The sequence below is a fragment of the Falco punctatus genome, assembly GCF_963210335.1.
Source record: "Falco punctatus genome assembly, chromosome: 1".
NCBI classification, from domain to species: Eukaryota; Metazoa; Chordata; class Aves; order Falconiformes; family Falconidae; genus Falco; species Falco punctatus.
In genome coordinates this window covers 93696742-93712575 of record NC_137580.1, presented here as the reverse complement: position 1 = coordinate 93712575, position 15834 = coordinate 93696742, and the positions used below count along the sequence as shown (strand labels likewise).

At 60.8% G+C, this 15834-nt stretch overlaps 1 protein-coding gene across 1 annotated transcript; it reads right to left on the bottom strand.

Moving 5' to 3' along the window:
• Window positions 1–1828: 1828 nt before the first annotated feature.
• Window positions 1829–14062, bottom strand: PRODH (proline dehydrogenase 1). Its single transcript, XM_080374166.1, has 14 exons — window positions 13743–14062; window positions 13065–13273; window positions 7499–7533; window positions 7022–7171; window positions 6814–6878; window positions 6300–6416; window positions 6082–6161; window positions 5725–5806; window positions 5311–5403; window positions 5057–5203; window positions 4706–4881; window positions 4516–4614; window positions 4040–4128; window positions 1829–2886 (listed from the first exon to the last, which is right to left on the bottom strand). The coding sequence occupies exons 1-14, from the start codon at window positions 14043–14045 to the stop codon at window positions 2699–2701; spliced, it is 1833 nt and encodes a 610-aa protein (XP_080230292.1). The 5' UTR covers window positions 14046–14062; the 3' UTR covers window positions 1829–2698.
• Between the last annotated feature and the right edge of the window lie 1772 nt (window positions 14063–15834).

The following is a 15834-nucleotide window of genomic DNA, read 5'->3' as shown; positions in this document are numbered from 1 at the left end:
TCCCACCTCTCCTTCTGCTCCCAGCAAGGCTATTGCTGGTGCCTTTTTGCAGAGCAGGCCATGCCAGGGCTCTGAGAGCACCGCTTGATGCTTTCCATTACGCCACCATTTGCAGTTCCTTTTTCAGAACTCAGGCTGGAAACACCCCACCAGGTGCTTGCCTCCTGTTGAACCGTGTTTTGGAAAATAGCAGAGAAAAAAGAAACCCCAGCACTATAGTATTTTCGAATGCAAAACTAAGGAAAAATATGCAATTTTGTCAATGGTTCAAAAACTCCTGCAGCTGTTTCAGCAGGCAGGACTGCACGGCAGGGCAGGCAGGGGGAGTCATACGATATGAGGTCCTCGTCACCATCCTGTGGGGACGCAGCCAGGCTCTGCTCCTTGGAAGGAGCCCACGCTCACGTGTGCACTTGGGCTGCTCATGGCATTTGAGCACAAGGCTGCCGAGATGGTTGCTGCAAGGATACGGGCTCTTTCCCCATGCAACTCCCCCTGCTGCTGTAGCCAGCATCCTTGCAAGCAAGCGTGCTGCAGCACGAGTTACCAGCATACCCACTACTGGTTCATGCCTCCTCTTCCTTCGAGGCTAGAAGAAAGCAGCTTCCAGCAGCAACAGCCAAAACTGGGCAGCGTGGGGAAAGCCTGAGATAGAGGGAGGGTTTGGTTGGATCAATGCACCCAGAAATAAGAGGAGTGGTTGATGTTTTCTGGCTGAGCACAGGTAAAATTTGCTGGGAACATGGGGATCTGGGGGGTTGCAAGGGCATCCAGTACCTTGGGTAGGCAGGGCGCGCTACCTTGCACCCACACACAGCCCCTGCAGACAGCAGCAAGCAGCACTCCCCCTGCACACATGCAGTGGAGCTGATGTTTCCGTCCTGGAAAGAGGGCTGGGGAGGGGATTAACTCCAAAAAAAGCAGGCTGGCCAAGAAAGGCTGCATACTGGTGCATGAAGCTGCAGCGTTTGCTCCTGCAATAGCTACACAGGTACCCAGGGATCTTTGCAGAAGCCTGCAGCAGGTGACAGCTGCTTGTGCACCCAGCCCTGGGTCCAGCCACACCAGCCGAGTTCAGCCATGGGGCAGCAGCGTGCTCCATGCCACTGCTGCAGCATCCTGCACGGGCTGGAGGCAGCCCAGTCCTGGGAGTACATCTCCTCTCCTTCCTGAAACAGCTGGACCCCAGCTGCTGCCTGAACCAGCACTGCTTTTAAATACCAGCAACCCTGGCCCCGTGCTCCAGCCATGCTCCCTGCTCCTCTGGGTGTTATGAAGGCATGGGAATCTCAGCTAGAGAAGGGGCAATAGGTGAACATCTCTAGAAAGCCTAAACTTCACCCCTTTGGCTTAGGGGTGGCTCACCAGAAGCAGAGGGACTGACCTGGGGAAAAAGGAGATGGTTTCTCAGGTGCCAGGCAAGGATTCCCAGAGGTGCTTGCGGTCCCGCACAGCCCGAAACAAGCCCAGGACAAACTGCCCCTAATTTCAGGCACAGCCTGCAAGGTGCACGTCCCCCAAAAGCAGATCTCTGGGGGAGCAGAGGCTGCCGTCCTCCCTCTGCACCTAGTAGGATACTCCAGGTCTCCCTGCTTCCCCAAAGCCCATCACAGACAGCTCCACACAGCTCCATTCCCAGGCCTGGAGAAGCTTGGCCTCGGCACAGCCTGTCTCCAGCTCCTTTCCCCAAGCCTCAGCCTCAGCTCCAGCCCAAACACGCAGCTGGAGGGGGCCGAGGGCAGGCACTAACCTCCCGTTGAGACCAGGGCAGTGAAGCACGGCCTGGGGACAGATGGCTGCCCATTCTAAGTCCAAGAGAGAGACAGGAGCAAAAACAGTTATGATTTAATCATCATCCTCTGCAAATCCAGTGTATAGTAGAGCCAAGCTGTGGTCTGGCTCCTGGTGCTCCCACGCCATCACTGCCCCCGCCTGCAGCACAGACCTGGCCCATCCTTGGAGCTGGGACTGTGGGCAGGGCAGGAACAGTGCGGGGATGGGACCAGCCAGCTCCCCTCACCCCTCCTGCCCTGCTGGAGGCATGCCTGAGGATGGGCAACCCCACGGGGCTTCGGCTCTGCTTAGCCCGGTGGGATGTGGGGAGACCCAGCTCTGGTCTGTGCAAAGCTGCTGAGCAGCCAGGTAGCATCTGCCCTGGGACAGGCAGCAGGGACTCATCCTGCCCCTGCCCAGCAACCCACGGTGGGCTCTGCTTTGGCATCAGTCTCCACAGAGCTGAAAGAGACTAAACCCCAGCTGTGGCAGAGGCCGGAGGGGCTTCTGACAGAGGCCAGCTTGCTCCCGAGCCACCCAGCCTGCCCCAGACCTGAGCCTGTGGCACGGAGCGGGTGGCCAAAGCCCCTTGTGCAATCCTGCAAGGGGAAAACCCCGGGACAGTGCTCACGGAGGCAGGAGGTCTGGCAGAGGAGCCCCAACATCTCCCCTGAGACAGCCCAGGGCAACCACAGCTCAGGAGCCCCTGGGACAGCAGAGGGACATCCCCTGGGGCAGTGCCAGCTGGGGCAACCCTACAGCAGTGACCTCCAGAAGGTGTATGTGGTTCAAACAGCGATAAGGACACATCCCCTCCCAGGACAAGGGGGGCTGGGGGGGGACTGCAGCAGAATTAGGATGGGGAAGGGCAGTAGTGGTTATAGATGAAGGCACAGGAGCCCCTGGGCTGGGTGCCAGGGTGAGGTTAGTGGCTGGGGCTGAAGAGGCTGCCTGCGAGAAGCCGCCTCTTGACCTCCCTCCAGAGAAGGTCCCGCTCCCGGTTCGCCCGCTGCATAAACCCCCTGTTCTCCTGGGCTCGCCGGGACAGGTAGGGCAGCACCTCATTCACCGGTCCGTAGGGCACATATTTGTAGACAGGGAAACCAGCTTGACCTGGAGGGAGAAAGGCTGGTCAAGGAAGTAACAAGAAAGAAAAAAAAAACCTCACCAAAACCCCCCAAAAACCAAAAAAAGAGAGGGAAAAAAAAAAAAAGAGCAAAATAAAAAGAAATAAGGGAAAAAGCCTCCCTTACAGCCCCCAGCTCTCCCATGCCCCTGGGGCTGTGCTGGTGGAGCAGGGGTGGTGGGCAGGAGGGCTGCAGCAGCTGGAGGCTGCGCTTGAGCACCAGGGAGAGGAGTCCCAGGAGCAGCCCCGTGAGCCTGCCCAGGTTGGGGGAGCGGCAGCACATCCCTCCCCATCTCAGCACCCGGAGCTTGGGAAGGCGCCAGGGGGAGCGGGCCGAGGTCACCAGGAGCCCTGGGAATGTCAGCAGCCAGGGCTGGGCCAATTCAAGAAGCATTCAACCAGAAACATCAAGTTAACACATTTTTCCAGCGTGACCGGAGGAGGTTGCAGACCGGCAGCCAAGCCCCGCTTGCAAGGGGAACTCCAGGACAGAGCAGCATCCACGCTGGACAACTGCCCGGTCTGCCTCCTGTTGCTCTCCTGGCCTCGGCTCACCGCACTGGACACTGGTATGAGCAGGGGGAGTCAGTCCCTGACCTGAGCCCGTGCTGCCTTGGACCCCTGCAAGTCCCTCTGCCAGGCCCCCTGAGAGCTCTGCTCCGCTGCCTGGGCCATCAGCAGATGAAGTGACAAGGTCATGCAAGAGGCTGTTGCCACCCCAGCAGCAGAGAGGCCAGGGCTGGATGTGCACCTCCAGCAGATCAAAGCAGCACTCCCAGACCAGGGACATACAGGAGGGGCTTCCTGGCTGCCAGGATCAGCCTCTGCCCCTCCTAGGAGTACCCCCATCTCAGCTTGTAGTCCAAAGCAGGAATCTCCCTGCCCAGCCATTATGGTCTCATGGGGCCTCCAAGGAGACAGATGTGATTCTACATCTACATCATCCCCAAAACTCGTGCAGGGGTCACAGCACTCCACGCAGCTGGGGAAGAGGCAACAAGGCACTGTCCTCAGCCAGCCCTGCTCCATAGCCTGGCTCCATCCACCCTTCAGACCCCACAGCATCTACTCAGCGAGACCCCAGGGGTCAAGGTGGGGCAGAAGCATGTTTGCCAAGTCCCCCCGGCTCCCAGCACTCACCCAGGGGAAAGGTAATCTGGTCACACATGCCCAGCAGCTGCCCAAAATACACCTTCTTCTCTGAGGGATGGATCCCAAGCTCCATCATCCTGCAAGCCAAGTCTTGGCATTAGGGAAGAGCAGAGACAGCAGAGCATGCAGGGGCAGCATGTCCCGCCAGAGGAGCAGGGATCATCTCCAAGTATGAGAGCACGGCACTGACCATGTCCCAGATGGATGCTGGAATGCACGGACTGCAGGGATTTGTTTTTAAAACAGCCTCTGGGTGGGGGAACGAGGCTAGCTCTAGCTGCTCTGGGCTACCGTGCTGTGCCCCAGCTCCAAGCCCTGAGCACCAGATGGAAGCTAGGATCCCACAGGGGAGCACACAGGAGACCTGACAAGTCACAGCACATCTCACCACGGGGCTCTACTGGGCCCCCACATCCCTCAAGCCCCCAGTCCCTGCCACGCCATGCTGCCTCCCTGGCACCCACCTGCGCAGGGTGAACTTCACCGTGTCCTCGTTGTGAGATGCCACCATCACATTGGCTTTCCGGCTGTGCTTGATCTCCTCCAAGATATAATCCAGGCACCTGTAAGACAGTTTGAGGTTGTGTGGCGAGGCCACTCGAGCATGTGCCTGGTGGGGCGGGAGGAAGGACCATGGCTAGGGCTGTCCCCTACCTGTGGTACATCTCATTAGTCTTCTCATAGGTGGGGTTGATGGGATCCTCATAGCCAATCTGGGCTGCCCTCTCCCGCTCCTGTTCCATGTAGGCACCACGGACCAGCTTGGTGCCGAAGTGCCAGCCCTCCCTGCGTGACAGCTCCACATCCACTGTCACATTGTCATAAGCCTCCTGCGACCAGAAGGAAGAGATGGCGCAAGGTCATCGCACCAGTGTCACCTCTGCACTGACCTTCAGGCAGCCAGCCTTGGAGCTGCACCATAGCATCGCCATGGCTTCAGGACCCAAGGTCTCCATCCAGCTGCTCCAGCAGGTCTTTCCTGCCCAGCCTCCTGCCGGACCTCACCTTCAGGTAGCACTGGTAGGTGTTGAAGATAATCGCTCGATCCCTGTTGAAGCGGCGCTGCATCTCCAGGGTGAGGCGGCTGATGGCTGGCTGGAAGTAGCTCTGCTCTGCATCCACCATCAGCCTCACACCCTTCTCCACGGCTCTCTGGGGGGTGAGTGACACGCAGGTTGGGTTCACGGGCCACCTGCTACATGTTTCCCCCTCTGCAGCAGTGCTCATGCGCAGCTCCCCCAGCCCCAGTGCTTCTTTACCTTGGCCAGGACATCCATCCGCTGCAGCATCCGCTTCATCTGCAGATCCTCCTCCTCAGTGAAGCGTGAGAGCAGAGGCTCAAGCTGCCCTGTCTGAAATGACAACAGCTTGTGGCACCCTGCCCACAGGAGAGACGAACACCCTCTGGGAAAAGCCCATCCCCAGGGCCACTGCCCACACCAGCTCCCCAGCACCCACCGGCCAGCACAGGGTGCCCACCCTGCCAGCTTGCTGGCTGCACACACTGGATCACAGCATGGCCAGGCCCTGGCAGCACAGATGCCAACCGGCACCACAGCCACCAGCAAGCTACCAGGCAGGGCTGGGGGGCAGCAGACACACACCCAGCTCCCCAAAACCCCCAGTACCCTCCCTGTGGGGCTGCTCCGGCGGTAGCGTAGATGGGTACCCACCTGCATGTTGGGGATAAGCAGCAGCTTGGAGAGCTTGGTGCGGCTGTCGATCAGGCTGTTCCAGTCCAGCAGGTCCACAGTGCTGGGAGCAGAGAGCCAGGTCCATACTGGTGTCTTGCAGGGGCAGGGAGGGGGTCTCTACCAGCTCCTGACCCCCACCAGCAAACAGGGTGCGTGGCGTGTGTCACCCTGACCCATCTTGTCACCTCCACCCAGACCTCTATGCTTGGTCGCTGTGCTAAGCCAGCGCTGGCCTTTGAAGACCTCCCCTCACTGCTGCCCCACCATCCTGGGAAGCGGGATGAGGTCCCCCCAGCATCCACATCCCGCAGTACCCCCAGGTCACAGGCAGCTTACCCGCTCATGCCCAGGTTCTCGCCCGTGAACCAGTGCTGGCTCTCCGCCTTGGTCGCGATGCCGAGGTTGGCCAGGGCTTCCTACCACCAAAAGGAGCATCAGTGCCAAGGGGCTACTGTCACAGGTCAGGGCTGCTCTGGGACTTCTACAGCCATCGGCCACCTCCAGCAGCACATCCCTGGCAGCACAGCCTCCTCCCTCAGACACCACTGCCTCACCTGCAGCTTCTCCGCCTCCAGCTTCATCTCCAGCGCTGCCCGCCCAGCCTGGCCCTGCTCCGCAGCCATTTGGTGGAAGAATCTCCGCCACTTCACTAGCACCTCCGAGAATTGCAGCTGTGGGTACAGAGCTCAAGGTGAGACAACTGGGTTGGAGCCCAGCTGGCTTGGAGCCTATCATGGCAGGGCTTTGCAAGATCATACCCAGCCTGAGGCAGATCCCGACCCTATAGCAGGGCACTTTGGCCAAGCAGGGGCCAAGCCTAGCAGTACAGACCCCCACACCCTCATGCTGAGACCTTTACACTTCTGAGCTATCCATGCATCCCCAGAAGTTGAGGCAGGGTCTCCAGGGCGGTTCTTGGGGACAACCCGTTGGTGTCTACTGCTTTCTGCCATCAGTAAAGAGGCTACTGCAGCAAACCTGGCACCCCAAAGCACCTGCTCCCACACAAGCATTACCTGTTGCCCTGGCTCTGACCCACCTCACCCTGGTCACAGCCTCAGCACTCACCAGGAACTGAGGCCGGCCCAGCGCCGTCAGCTTGATGGCCGAGAAGCCGTCCTCTGAGCTGCCACCTGGATGGAGCCACAGAGACAGAGCTAGCCCGACAGGCAGGGTGCTCAGGCAGAAGGAAGGTACCCGAGATACAGTGCTGGGTTGCAGGGTTCCTGTAGTCCCCAAGCACTGTGGGGCTGCTCAGGACACACGGAGCACTTACTTGAGGCATCGATGCAGCGGAGGAAAGTCTCCATGTGCTGGTCACACTTGGCCTCATCAGCATAGAAGTACGTGCGAGCGCTGATGACCCCACCGCGGCGATCCCCAAATCCCCGTTGGACTTGGTATTGTTTCTCCCTTTGTCCTGCTCCTGGGGTGGAAGAGGATGGAGGTAGGAGCTCGGCAGGGCTGCATGGCCCACAAGACTTCCCAGGAGCTTCTGCCGTGGGTGCAGGGGAGGGGGGCTCCAGCTTGGACCTCAAAAGAGCCCCTGAGGGCTGCAACATGCCCTGCCTGCTCTGTTGCCCCAGCAGAGGCTGAGCCTTTGCCAAGGAGCAGGGTTGCCCAAGAACAAAGATATTCCTCATCTAATTCATGTTTTGAGGCTGTGGGAGCTGGGTCCTTCCCCCACGCTAGGCTCACAGTGCCTGGACCCTTCAGGCCATCGCCTGGCAGCAGAAGAGGCTGGGTCACTCACCTCCCATTTCCTTCTCGGCTGCAGAGGTGCAGGAGCTAAGAAGAGAAACAAGGCAGATAAGGGCCAGGTCAGCAACTCCCCTGCCACCCCCCGCTGGTGGCCAGGGCAGCTCCAAGGCTCCCCTGCCACCAGCCTGGCGCTGGACCTTGCTTTTCCCTCACCATCCCATCGCCACGGGCTCAAACGCTGTTTGGCATGAGCTCTGCTGGCAGGTCAGATGCCCCAAACCCATCCGTGGAAATGGAAAGCAACGGGGTTTCAATCTCCAGGCAAGTGTTACCTGGAGGCCCTGAGGCTGCACAGGGAGGATGCTCTGTCCCAGGGTCCAGAGCTGCTCTCAAACAGCCCAGCCCAAGGGCAAGAACAAGGTCAGCCCTGGTGGGGTTGGATGCTGTGTCTCCAACCACACTAGCCTGTAGTCTGCACTGTGGTGGCACCAAGCTGCAGCCCAACGCCTCACCACCAGCAGCCAGACCATGAAGCAACAGGCTCCTCTAGGCTCCAAGGGTGCATCAAGCCATCAGGGCGCCCTCCTGCAGCTCAGCCACCCCGTGCTCCTCTGTGCCTTGGCATGAGCCAACAGCTTATAAACAAAGTCTCAGCTTCAACTCCAGCTGATCCCGGATGTAATTTCAAGCCCAAGATCTTTGCCACAGAGATAACAGGGCTCTGACAGCCTGGGGGATGCTGGCCAAGTCACAAGATCCTTGAGCTTGAGCAGCCAAGCCTTCTTGCTGACACCCTATATCCAGCCCACAGACCTGGGGTCTCACCCTAGAACTCTCCCAGCCCCTGGAGAGGAGCCCTGAGTGACAGCAGAGCCACCTCCTCCAGGAGATCTCCTCTTTGGAGTCACTGTCCCAAAAGTGGCCATGCCCAACGGCGGGGAAGCACGCTGTGAGGCAAGCAGCAAAGCCACCCATCTGGAACCAGAGGACTCATGCAAGGGAACAGAGGCACGTGGCATGGTCCCAGAACATGTTCCCTCACATGCAGACCCTGTGACAGGGATTAGGGGCTGCTGGAAGCATAAACAAGCAGAGAAAAGCCTTTCCCTCCTGCTCCTCTTGGCCAGGAACAGCCCCACATCGCTCAAAATGCAGCAAAGCCTGGCTTGAACTGGGGCAGGAGCAGTCAGAGCTCACTGGGAGTAGCAGGCACCACGTCTAGCAGGCTCTGCTCCCTGATTTTGCTACCACAAAGGCAGGTCAAGAAGCTTTCTGCTCCTGAATACAGAGGATGGAAGAAAGAAGGGAGCGGACGTCATACACCCAGGGCCGGGATGCGACAGCAAAGCCCTCAGTGGATGGAAGGTCCCCTTGGAGCAGGCGGTGTGGCGTTGGGGAAGGCTTCAGCAGGACACTGCTGTAATTCTAAGGACATGCTGAGAGATGGGTCCTGTGGGCAGGTCTCAGCCGCAGCAGGACAGCTCTGAACCCCAACGCACAGCTTGTGTCCAACACCTGAGATGCTGCGGGCAAAGCCTGCTCTGACCTACCCGGGGTGAACACACGCAACTCGGTTAGCAAACAGCACCCTTGAATTTGAGGGTTTTGTGTTCCTGAAGGCAAACACACCCTTTCCAGCAGCATTCCTGCTGCATGACTGTACCGAGCCCTTCACTCCCCCCCCCAGGGGGGCATTCAAAGCAGTGCCATGGTGCTCATTTTATTGTTCTGCATCAAGCAAAATAAAGGAAGCTCCTTCCAGCTGAAGAAACAGCTCTTCCTGCTTATCATCTGCTTTCTTTGTAATATTAGTCTTGGCCAGCAAAGCCATTCCTACACCAACCAAGTGCCACTTAACCCAGCTTCTACCTGGCCATCCCTTCTGCAAACGAAAAGCAAGTCTCCCAGAGCAGGACACATCTCCAGGCACTGTCCAAACACTTTTGGCAGGCTGTAACCAGGAAGGAGCCACCTGCAAGGGATGCTCAGGACCTGGGAGCTCAGACTCGCCCAAAGCATGCACTAAGCAGGCCTTCCAAGTGCTGCAAAGCAGGTTACAAACACTTGAAGCAGCTCGCTGGATTGCTGGGAAGGGTAATGCAGCTGACACAGCAGACTGGCTTTCAGGAAGTTTTTGATCAGGCTCAAATAAAACGTCTCAGGAGAAGCACAAAGGTCCACCTGTCAGAAATAAGTAGGCAATAATCCATTTTGCCCTGGAGGTTACCAGGAGGGTGCCAAAGCACAGCATATTGCTTTGCTTGTCAGCAAATGGCTCTGTCAAAGGGGATGAGGGAACACTGGGGAGGAGTTGTCCCCCAATTACCAGACCCAAGGTAAAACTCAGTCACGTGAAGCCCAGACTGGAGCTATGGGTGATGCTTAAAACCTGGCAGGTAGGAATAAAACAAAACTTTTGGCAGAAGGAAAGTCCTTCAAGCGTGCACCATGAGTTGCCAGCATGCACCAGCCCAGGACCACCACAGGACCTCCTTGCACAGCTTCAAGCTCCACAGAGACCATGCTGTGACCCTGAGGAGCTGCAGCACAGCAGGTGCAGCAGTAGGGGAGGCAGCAGCACTGGGAGCAGAAGGGGAGGCAGTAGCTCTGGGAGGCTGATTGGCCAGGCTGGATTGTAATCCCACACTAGGGTAGATATCAGGTGTCCAAAAAAGAAATCTCTAGAGGAAGCAAAGTCCACCAGCTGTGTGTCAGAGCCGACCAGGGTTTCTGGCAGTGCTTGGGGCAGAATTATCTTTGCCCATGCTAGCACAAACCCAACCCACCTTCTGGCTCATGATGCCAGCATCTTGGTATGCCCATGAGCCAGCAATGGCCCCAAGGATGCAAGGGGACCATAATCACCTCCGCTATGGGGGGGCTCCTTGTTTCACCCCAGAGGGAACAGAAGGGCCTGCCCAGCCGCAGCACTGCATCTCCACACCCCACCAGGGCCGCACCCATCCCAAAGCCCCCAGCCCACATGCTGCCCCAGGAGCAGAGCAGCACCTAGGTCCTGCTGCCTGCAGGATACCTTCCTCCAGCCACACCACCATGACCTGGCAGAGCCTTCAGCACATTACCAAGGACTCCTGGCACAAGCTGGCAGAGCTCTGGATGCCAGCCCAGGCAGGGCAGGGCAAGTATCAGCCTGCAGCAGGCAGGATAAGCCGGTGCCTGCCCACACTGCATTGGTATTCCCAACCAGAAAGCCTGTGACAAGGAGTGGCCATGGCCCATTGCCGGGGAGGAAAGGGCATTTTCCTGCTGTTGTCTCCAACTTGCTCCAGAAGAGAAGGCTGCACTGGTAGGGCCAGCACAGCTCAGCTTGGGGAGACAGCAGATGGCACCAGGAGGCCAAACAACGGTGCTGGGTTTGTGCCTCTGCTCCCCAGCTGGCAGTGGGGTAAAACCCCCAAAGCACTGAAAGGAGGACGTGATGCAACTCCAGAGCCCAGCACCACTCACCCCTCTCAACCACGTGAGCACCACCCCCAGCAGAAGCACTGGTGATTTGGGGTTTTACCCTGAACAGAGCCAAGGAGGATCCGGAGCGATGCTTGGCATGGGCCAACACAGTCCTTCTGATGCCACCCACACCTCCCCTGGGCTTTGTCCCCATTCTGTGATATCCCTGGGCGATATGGCATCCCCCTTTGTTTGGGAAAACGCCACTGGGGCTCAGGCAGGGTGGTATCGGGAGCAATGGGGAACAGGGTCCAGTGTGTGGCTTTGCTGAGCTCTCTTGGGTGGGAATGACTCGCACAGCACAGGCAGAGTTCATCCAGCAAGGAGTCCCACACATGCAACCCCCAAATCTGCACTGGTGGGGGATAAGCACAGCTGAGAGCTCACAAATCCTGACATCCAGCCCCCCATGAGCAAGCAGGACACAGGCGTGGGCAGAACCTGCCTGCCAAAGCCCTTAGTGGTCCAACACAGGCAAGCACTCAGCACAGGCACAGCCAGACCAAGTAGGGCAGCAGTGCCAGCACCAGCACCACCACCTCAGCCCCCACTGGGATGCTGAGCAATGTGTCCAGACCGTGGCTGCATGCCCAGGGAAGAAACCAGCCGCTCCTGCAAACACCGCTGCTTTGTGCCTCCCAGAGAGCCATCCCACAGCCAGGGGGCTGCAGTCAGGTATTTTGAAACTTTTATATATAAAAAAAAGAGTTTGCAATTCAATCCGCAAGGGGCTGGGATGGGCACAGTCCTGCCTCCCCCCCACCCAGCTCCCATGCCAGCGCTGCCCTTGCAAGCTGCCTGCGCTTGCTACAGACAGGCGAGACCTTGGTGCTGACAGGAATTTCTGGCAGCAGCAGCAAGGGGCACTGCCACCCCACTACAGCAAGTGGGGGTCCCTGATAAGCAGCACCTGGGTGGGACACAGAGATAAGGTTCCTAGCAGCAGCTGGGAGGAGCCCAGCAGCAGCACCTGCATCACCACACTGACCCGAAACCCCACTTGCAAATGACCCCAAGAAGCAGTTTCCACTGCATTTCTAACACCATGTGACAAGCATGTGGCAGCTGGATGGTGGCCCTGGCTGCAAACAGGGACACAGGGCTGCTGCAGCCTTCCCTGGCTGTGTGCTGCATCCCCAGCCTGTGTCCTCTGGCAGGGCCACCCTCGTCCTGAGTGGGGGGGACACACCACCCACCCCAGTGACTGTGGGGTGCCACCAGCAGCCCATCGATCAGATGAGCTGAGCTGCCCAAAATTGGAGCCCAAATAGTGGAAAGTAACCCATGACTTGGGCTGGTACCTGCTCTTGGCAGAGCGCAGGAGGCAGGGAAAGCTGCCCAGGATGGGGGGGCAGGGGGGCACCACCCCAGCTTGGGGGGGGCAGAAATGGTGGGGGACTGTACCCCAGTGGGTGCACGGTGGGGGATGGAGGGAGCAGGAACGTGGGGAGTGGTGTCCCAGTGTGGGGGAGAAGGGAGATTAGAGCAGGGCAGCACCCCAGTGTGTGCAGGGCAACACGACCCTACCGGGGGTAGGAAAAAGGGGGATGGGGGGGACTGATCCCAGTGTATGCATGGCAGTGGAGGGGGGCAGCACCCCAACAGAGGCAAGGGAAAGGGTGACAGTGTGTGCAGCACCCCAGATGAAACAGGAAATGGGCAAGTGCTCAAAGGAGGTGGGGAGCACCTCAGGGCATGCAGGAGGGTGGGGGCTGTGCAGCACCCCGGTGTACAGGAGTTTGAGTGGGACAGGACTCCAGTGTGGGAAGAACAGAGGGGGCTGCACCCCGGTTTGTGCAGAGGGAGGGATGGAGGGAGGAGCTGCATCCCAGTGGGGGGAATTAAGGTGGGGGGCAGCACCCCAGTTTGTGCACAGGGAGGGATGGAGAGAGGAGCTACCTCCCAGTGGGTGGAACTGAGGGGGGGCTGCACCCCGATTTGTGCAGAGGGATGAGGGGGCTACACCCCCGCGGGGGGGCACAGAGGGGGGTCTGCACCCCAGTGCGGGCAGGGGGTGGCGCACCCCGGCGCGCTTCGGGGGCGGGGCTGTGACGCAGCGCTGCACAGCCAATGGGAGCGGGGGGATGGGCGGGCGCAGCCAATAGCGGAGCGGCCCGCTCCCGCCGCCGCCGCCCGGGCCCCGCACTCACGCCAGGTCCTTGCGCTCGGCCTCCTCGGCGCTCAGGTCCTCCTCCACGCTGTAGTCCAGCACGGCGCCCACGCCGAAGGCCTGGTTCCGCCGGATGAGCGGCTTGATGGCCTCCTGGTCCTCCCCGGCCACGAACTGCCCGTAGAAGGTCATCTTCATCAGCCGCTCGAACAGCGCCTGCCCCAGCACCCGCTGGCACAGCTGCAGCAGCTGCGGGAGAACGGCAGCTCAGCGACCCCGCTGGCCGGCACCCGCCCTGCTCCGGCGGCCCCACGGAGCGGATAGCTCCTCCCCGGTACAGAACCGGCAGCATCCCCAGGCCCAGCATAGGAATCCCCCCTGCCCGGGACCAACAGCCCCCGGAGCGGGAAGCCCCCGCAGCGGCGGGGGAGCGGCGCCCTCCCCCGATCGGGCACAAGAACCAGCAGCCCCCCAAGGCCAGCACAGGACCCCCCCGCCTGAGACCGGCGGCCCCTTCCCAGTCCAGAACCAGTAGCCCCCCAGCCCGGGCATCCCACCCGGAACCGGCAGCCCCCCCCCGGCCCGGCGGGGGAACTGCCTCTGCCCGGGACTGGTAGCCCCCGCCCCGCCCAGGCCAGGCCCCCGCCCGGAACCGGCAGCACCCCCCGCCCGGCAGGAGACCCCACCATCCGGGACCGGCAGCCCCCCCCCCCCGCACCTCGCGATTGTGCTCCACCAGCGGCCCCACAGTGCACAGCCCCAGCACCAGCAACCCCCGCAGCAGCTCGGCGCTGCTCTTGCTGCGGAACGCCTCCCGGGGGTCCCCGAAATCCACGGCGGGCGGCGGCCCCCGCTCCGCACCCCGCGGAGGGGGGGTGGGCGACACCGGCCGGGCCCCCCTACCCGCAGCCGGCGCCGGGGCGGCTCCGCGGGGTGCGGCGGCGGGCGCGGAGCGGGGCCGGCGGGGGACACCCAGGCGGACGGCGGCGCAGAGCGCCCGAGCAGCTCTCGGCGGAGTCATCGGCACGGCGGGGCCGCCCCCCCGCCGCTGCCGCCTTAAGTACCGCCCGCCCGGCACGGCACCGCCCCGCCGGGCTTCCCCCGCCCCGCGTCCCGGCCCTGCCGCCGCTCTGGCACCGGGCCCGCCCCGCCCGCCCCGCCCCCCTCCCGCAGCCCCCGGCCCTGTGCCTTCGCCGTTGCTGTTAGCCTGCCCCGGGGGCGCGTCCCTTCCGAGGAACCCCGGGAGGGGGGGGGCGGGGAGAGGTGGCCTGGGGGAGCCCCTCGCCCTTGGAGCAGCGCTGGGGAGGGCCGAGGGGGCGGCGAAGGGAGCCCCGTGCCCCTGGGGGGTGCCCAGCGAGAGGTATAGGTATCCCAGGGGCGCCCCATCGGGGGGACCCTCGGGGGGGCACTGGGCCCAGCCCCGGCAGGGCCAAGGGGCTTCTGACCACTTGGAGCAGCCCCAGCAAGGGGGTCCCCCTCCCCTCGTAGCAGCCCCCGGGGCGGGCTGCAGCACGTCCAGCCCACCGAGCTGGGAGGCCCCTGGGGGGGCCTGTCACAGCCGGGTGACCTGGCACGGGGGCGATGTCGCACGTCCCTGTGCTTGCTCCTGTGCTTGCTCCCCCTGGTCTGTGCACGAACCATTTGGGGGTTTCGGCTGAACCCTCCTTCGTCTGCTCAGGGTTCAAGGGTGCTGGGGTGCTTGGGGGGGGGGGGGGGGGGGGAGGGTGCTTGTGCCAGCAGACCAGCCCCCTCGGCTGGGCTTTACCTGCCCCGGGGCGGGCTGAGGGTCTGTGCCGCTCGGGGCGGGGGTTTGCCTGGGCTGTTCCCCCCGGCACAGCCGGTGCTGAGCTCCGGAGACCACCCAGCTCCTCACGGGCACCCCGCGGCCAGACAGGCACCCGACTCCCGGCCGGGGGAGCAGGGAGCTCTCTTCCTCTTTGCAACATCGTTTCGCAGCAGCACCACAGCCGCACCCCCTACCCGCGACCGTGAACTCTCCCCGTGACCGTGCCTCCCCCCCGTGGCCACTTCCCCAGCCCCGGTTTTGCCGTGGCTACCGGCGGGTGGCACCGGGCGGGTGCAGCCCTGCCCAAACCCAGCTCCTCAGTGACATCTCGTGCCTGGGGATGCTCAGCGCAGGCAGCACCGGTAGGGCACGGCAGCAGGCTTGTGAGCTTTGCTGAGGTGGGAAACCACGTCCTGAGTGGGGAGTGGGGTGGAGAGGAAGAACCCGAAGCTTTGAGAAGCCTCCGACAGCTGCGATGCAAAATTTTTTTTCTCCGAAGCAACCTCCAGTCCAGCAAACTGTAACCACTGTAGAAGCGTGGCCTGATCTGGATGAGGTACAGCTACCACAGGGCCAGTGGTACAGGAAAACTTAGTTACAGGAGTTTTTTTTTCCTCCAGCACTGGCATTGCTGTAATTAGCAGTGAAAGCGTGGAGGTTCCTTGAGCTCATTTGCAATATCTCCTCTTGGGACATCCCATCCTTCCAGGGTGAGAGCCAGGCGGTGGCATTGCCCCTAGCAGAGCTGGGTAAAAAGTCAGCTATGAAAAAGCATTCATTGCCTTAAAAACATTTCCTGAGCTGCATTAACCCTTTCATGCTAGTTAGAGTGAAGTAATTTGCCTGAAGTTCCTTCCTGCAATGAGGTTGCACATGTGAAGTCTCAGGCTGCAGTTCAAACTCCTGCTGGATAAAAAAAGCCAACATCATGCCGAGCTGCATTAAAACCTACGGAGCAGATGCTACCACTGCAATTAAAAACTTTTAATCAGCCACAACTTTTACTCCTTTTTTAGCCTCAGTG

Excerpts from the sequence above, each read along its gene's own strand:
- PRODH (XM_080374166.1), bottom strand. The coding sequence starts at position 14,045 with ATGACTCCGCCGAGAGCTGCTCGGGCGCTCTGCGCCGCCGTCCGCCTG. Across the intron at positions 6,879-7,021 it reads CCGCTGCATCGATGCCTCAA|GTGGCAGCTCAGAGGACGGC; the intron begins GTAAGTGCTCCG and ends GGCTCCATCCAG. Across the intron at positions 5,404-5,724 it reads TGCTTATCCCCAACATGCAG|ACAGGGCAGCTTGAGCCTCT; the intron begins GTGGGTACCCAT and ends TTGTCATTTCAG.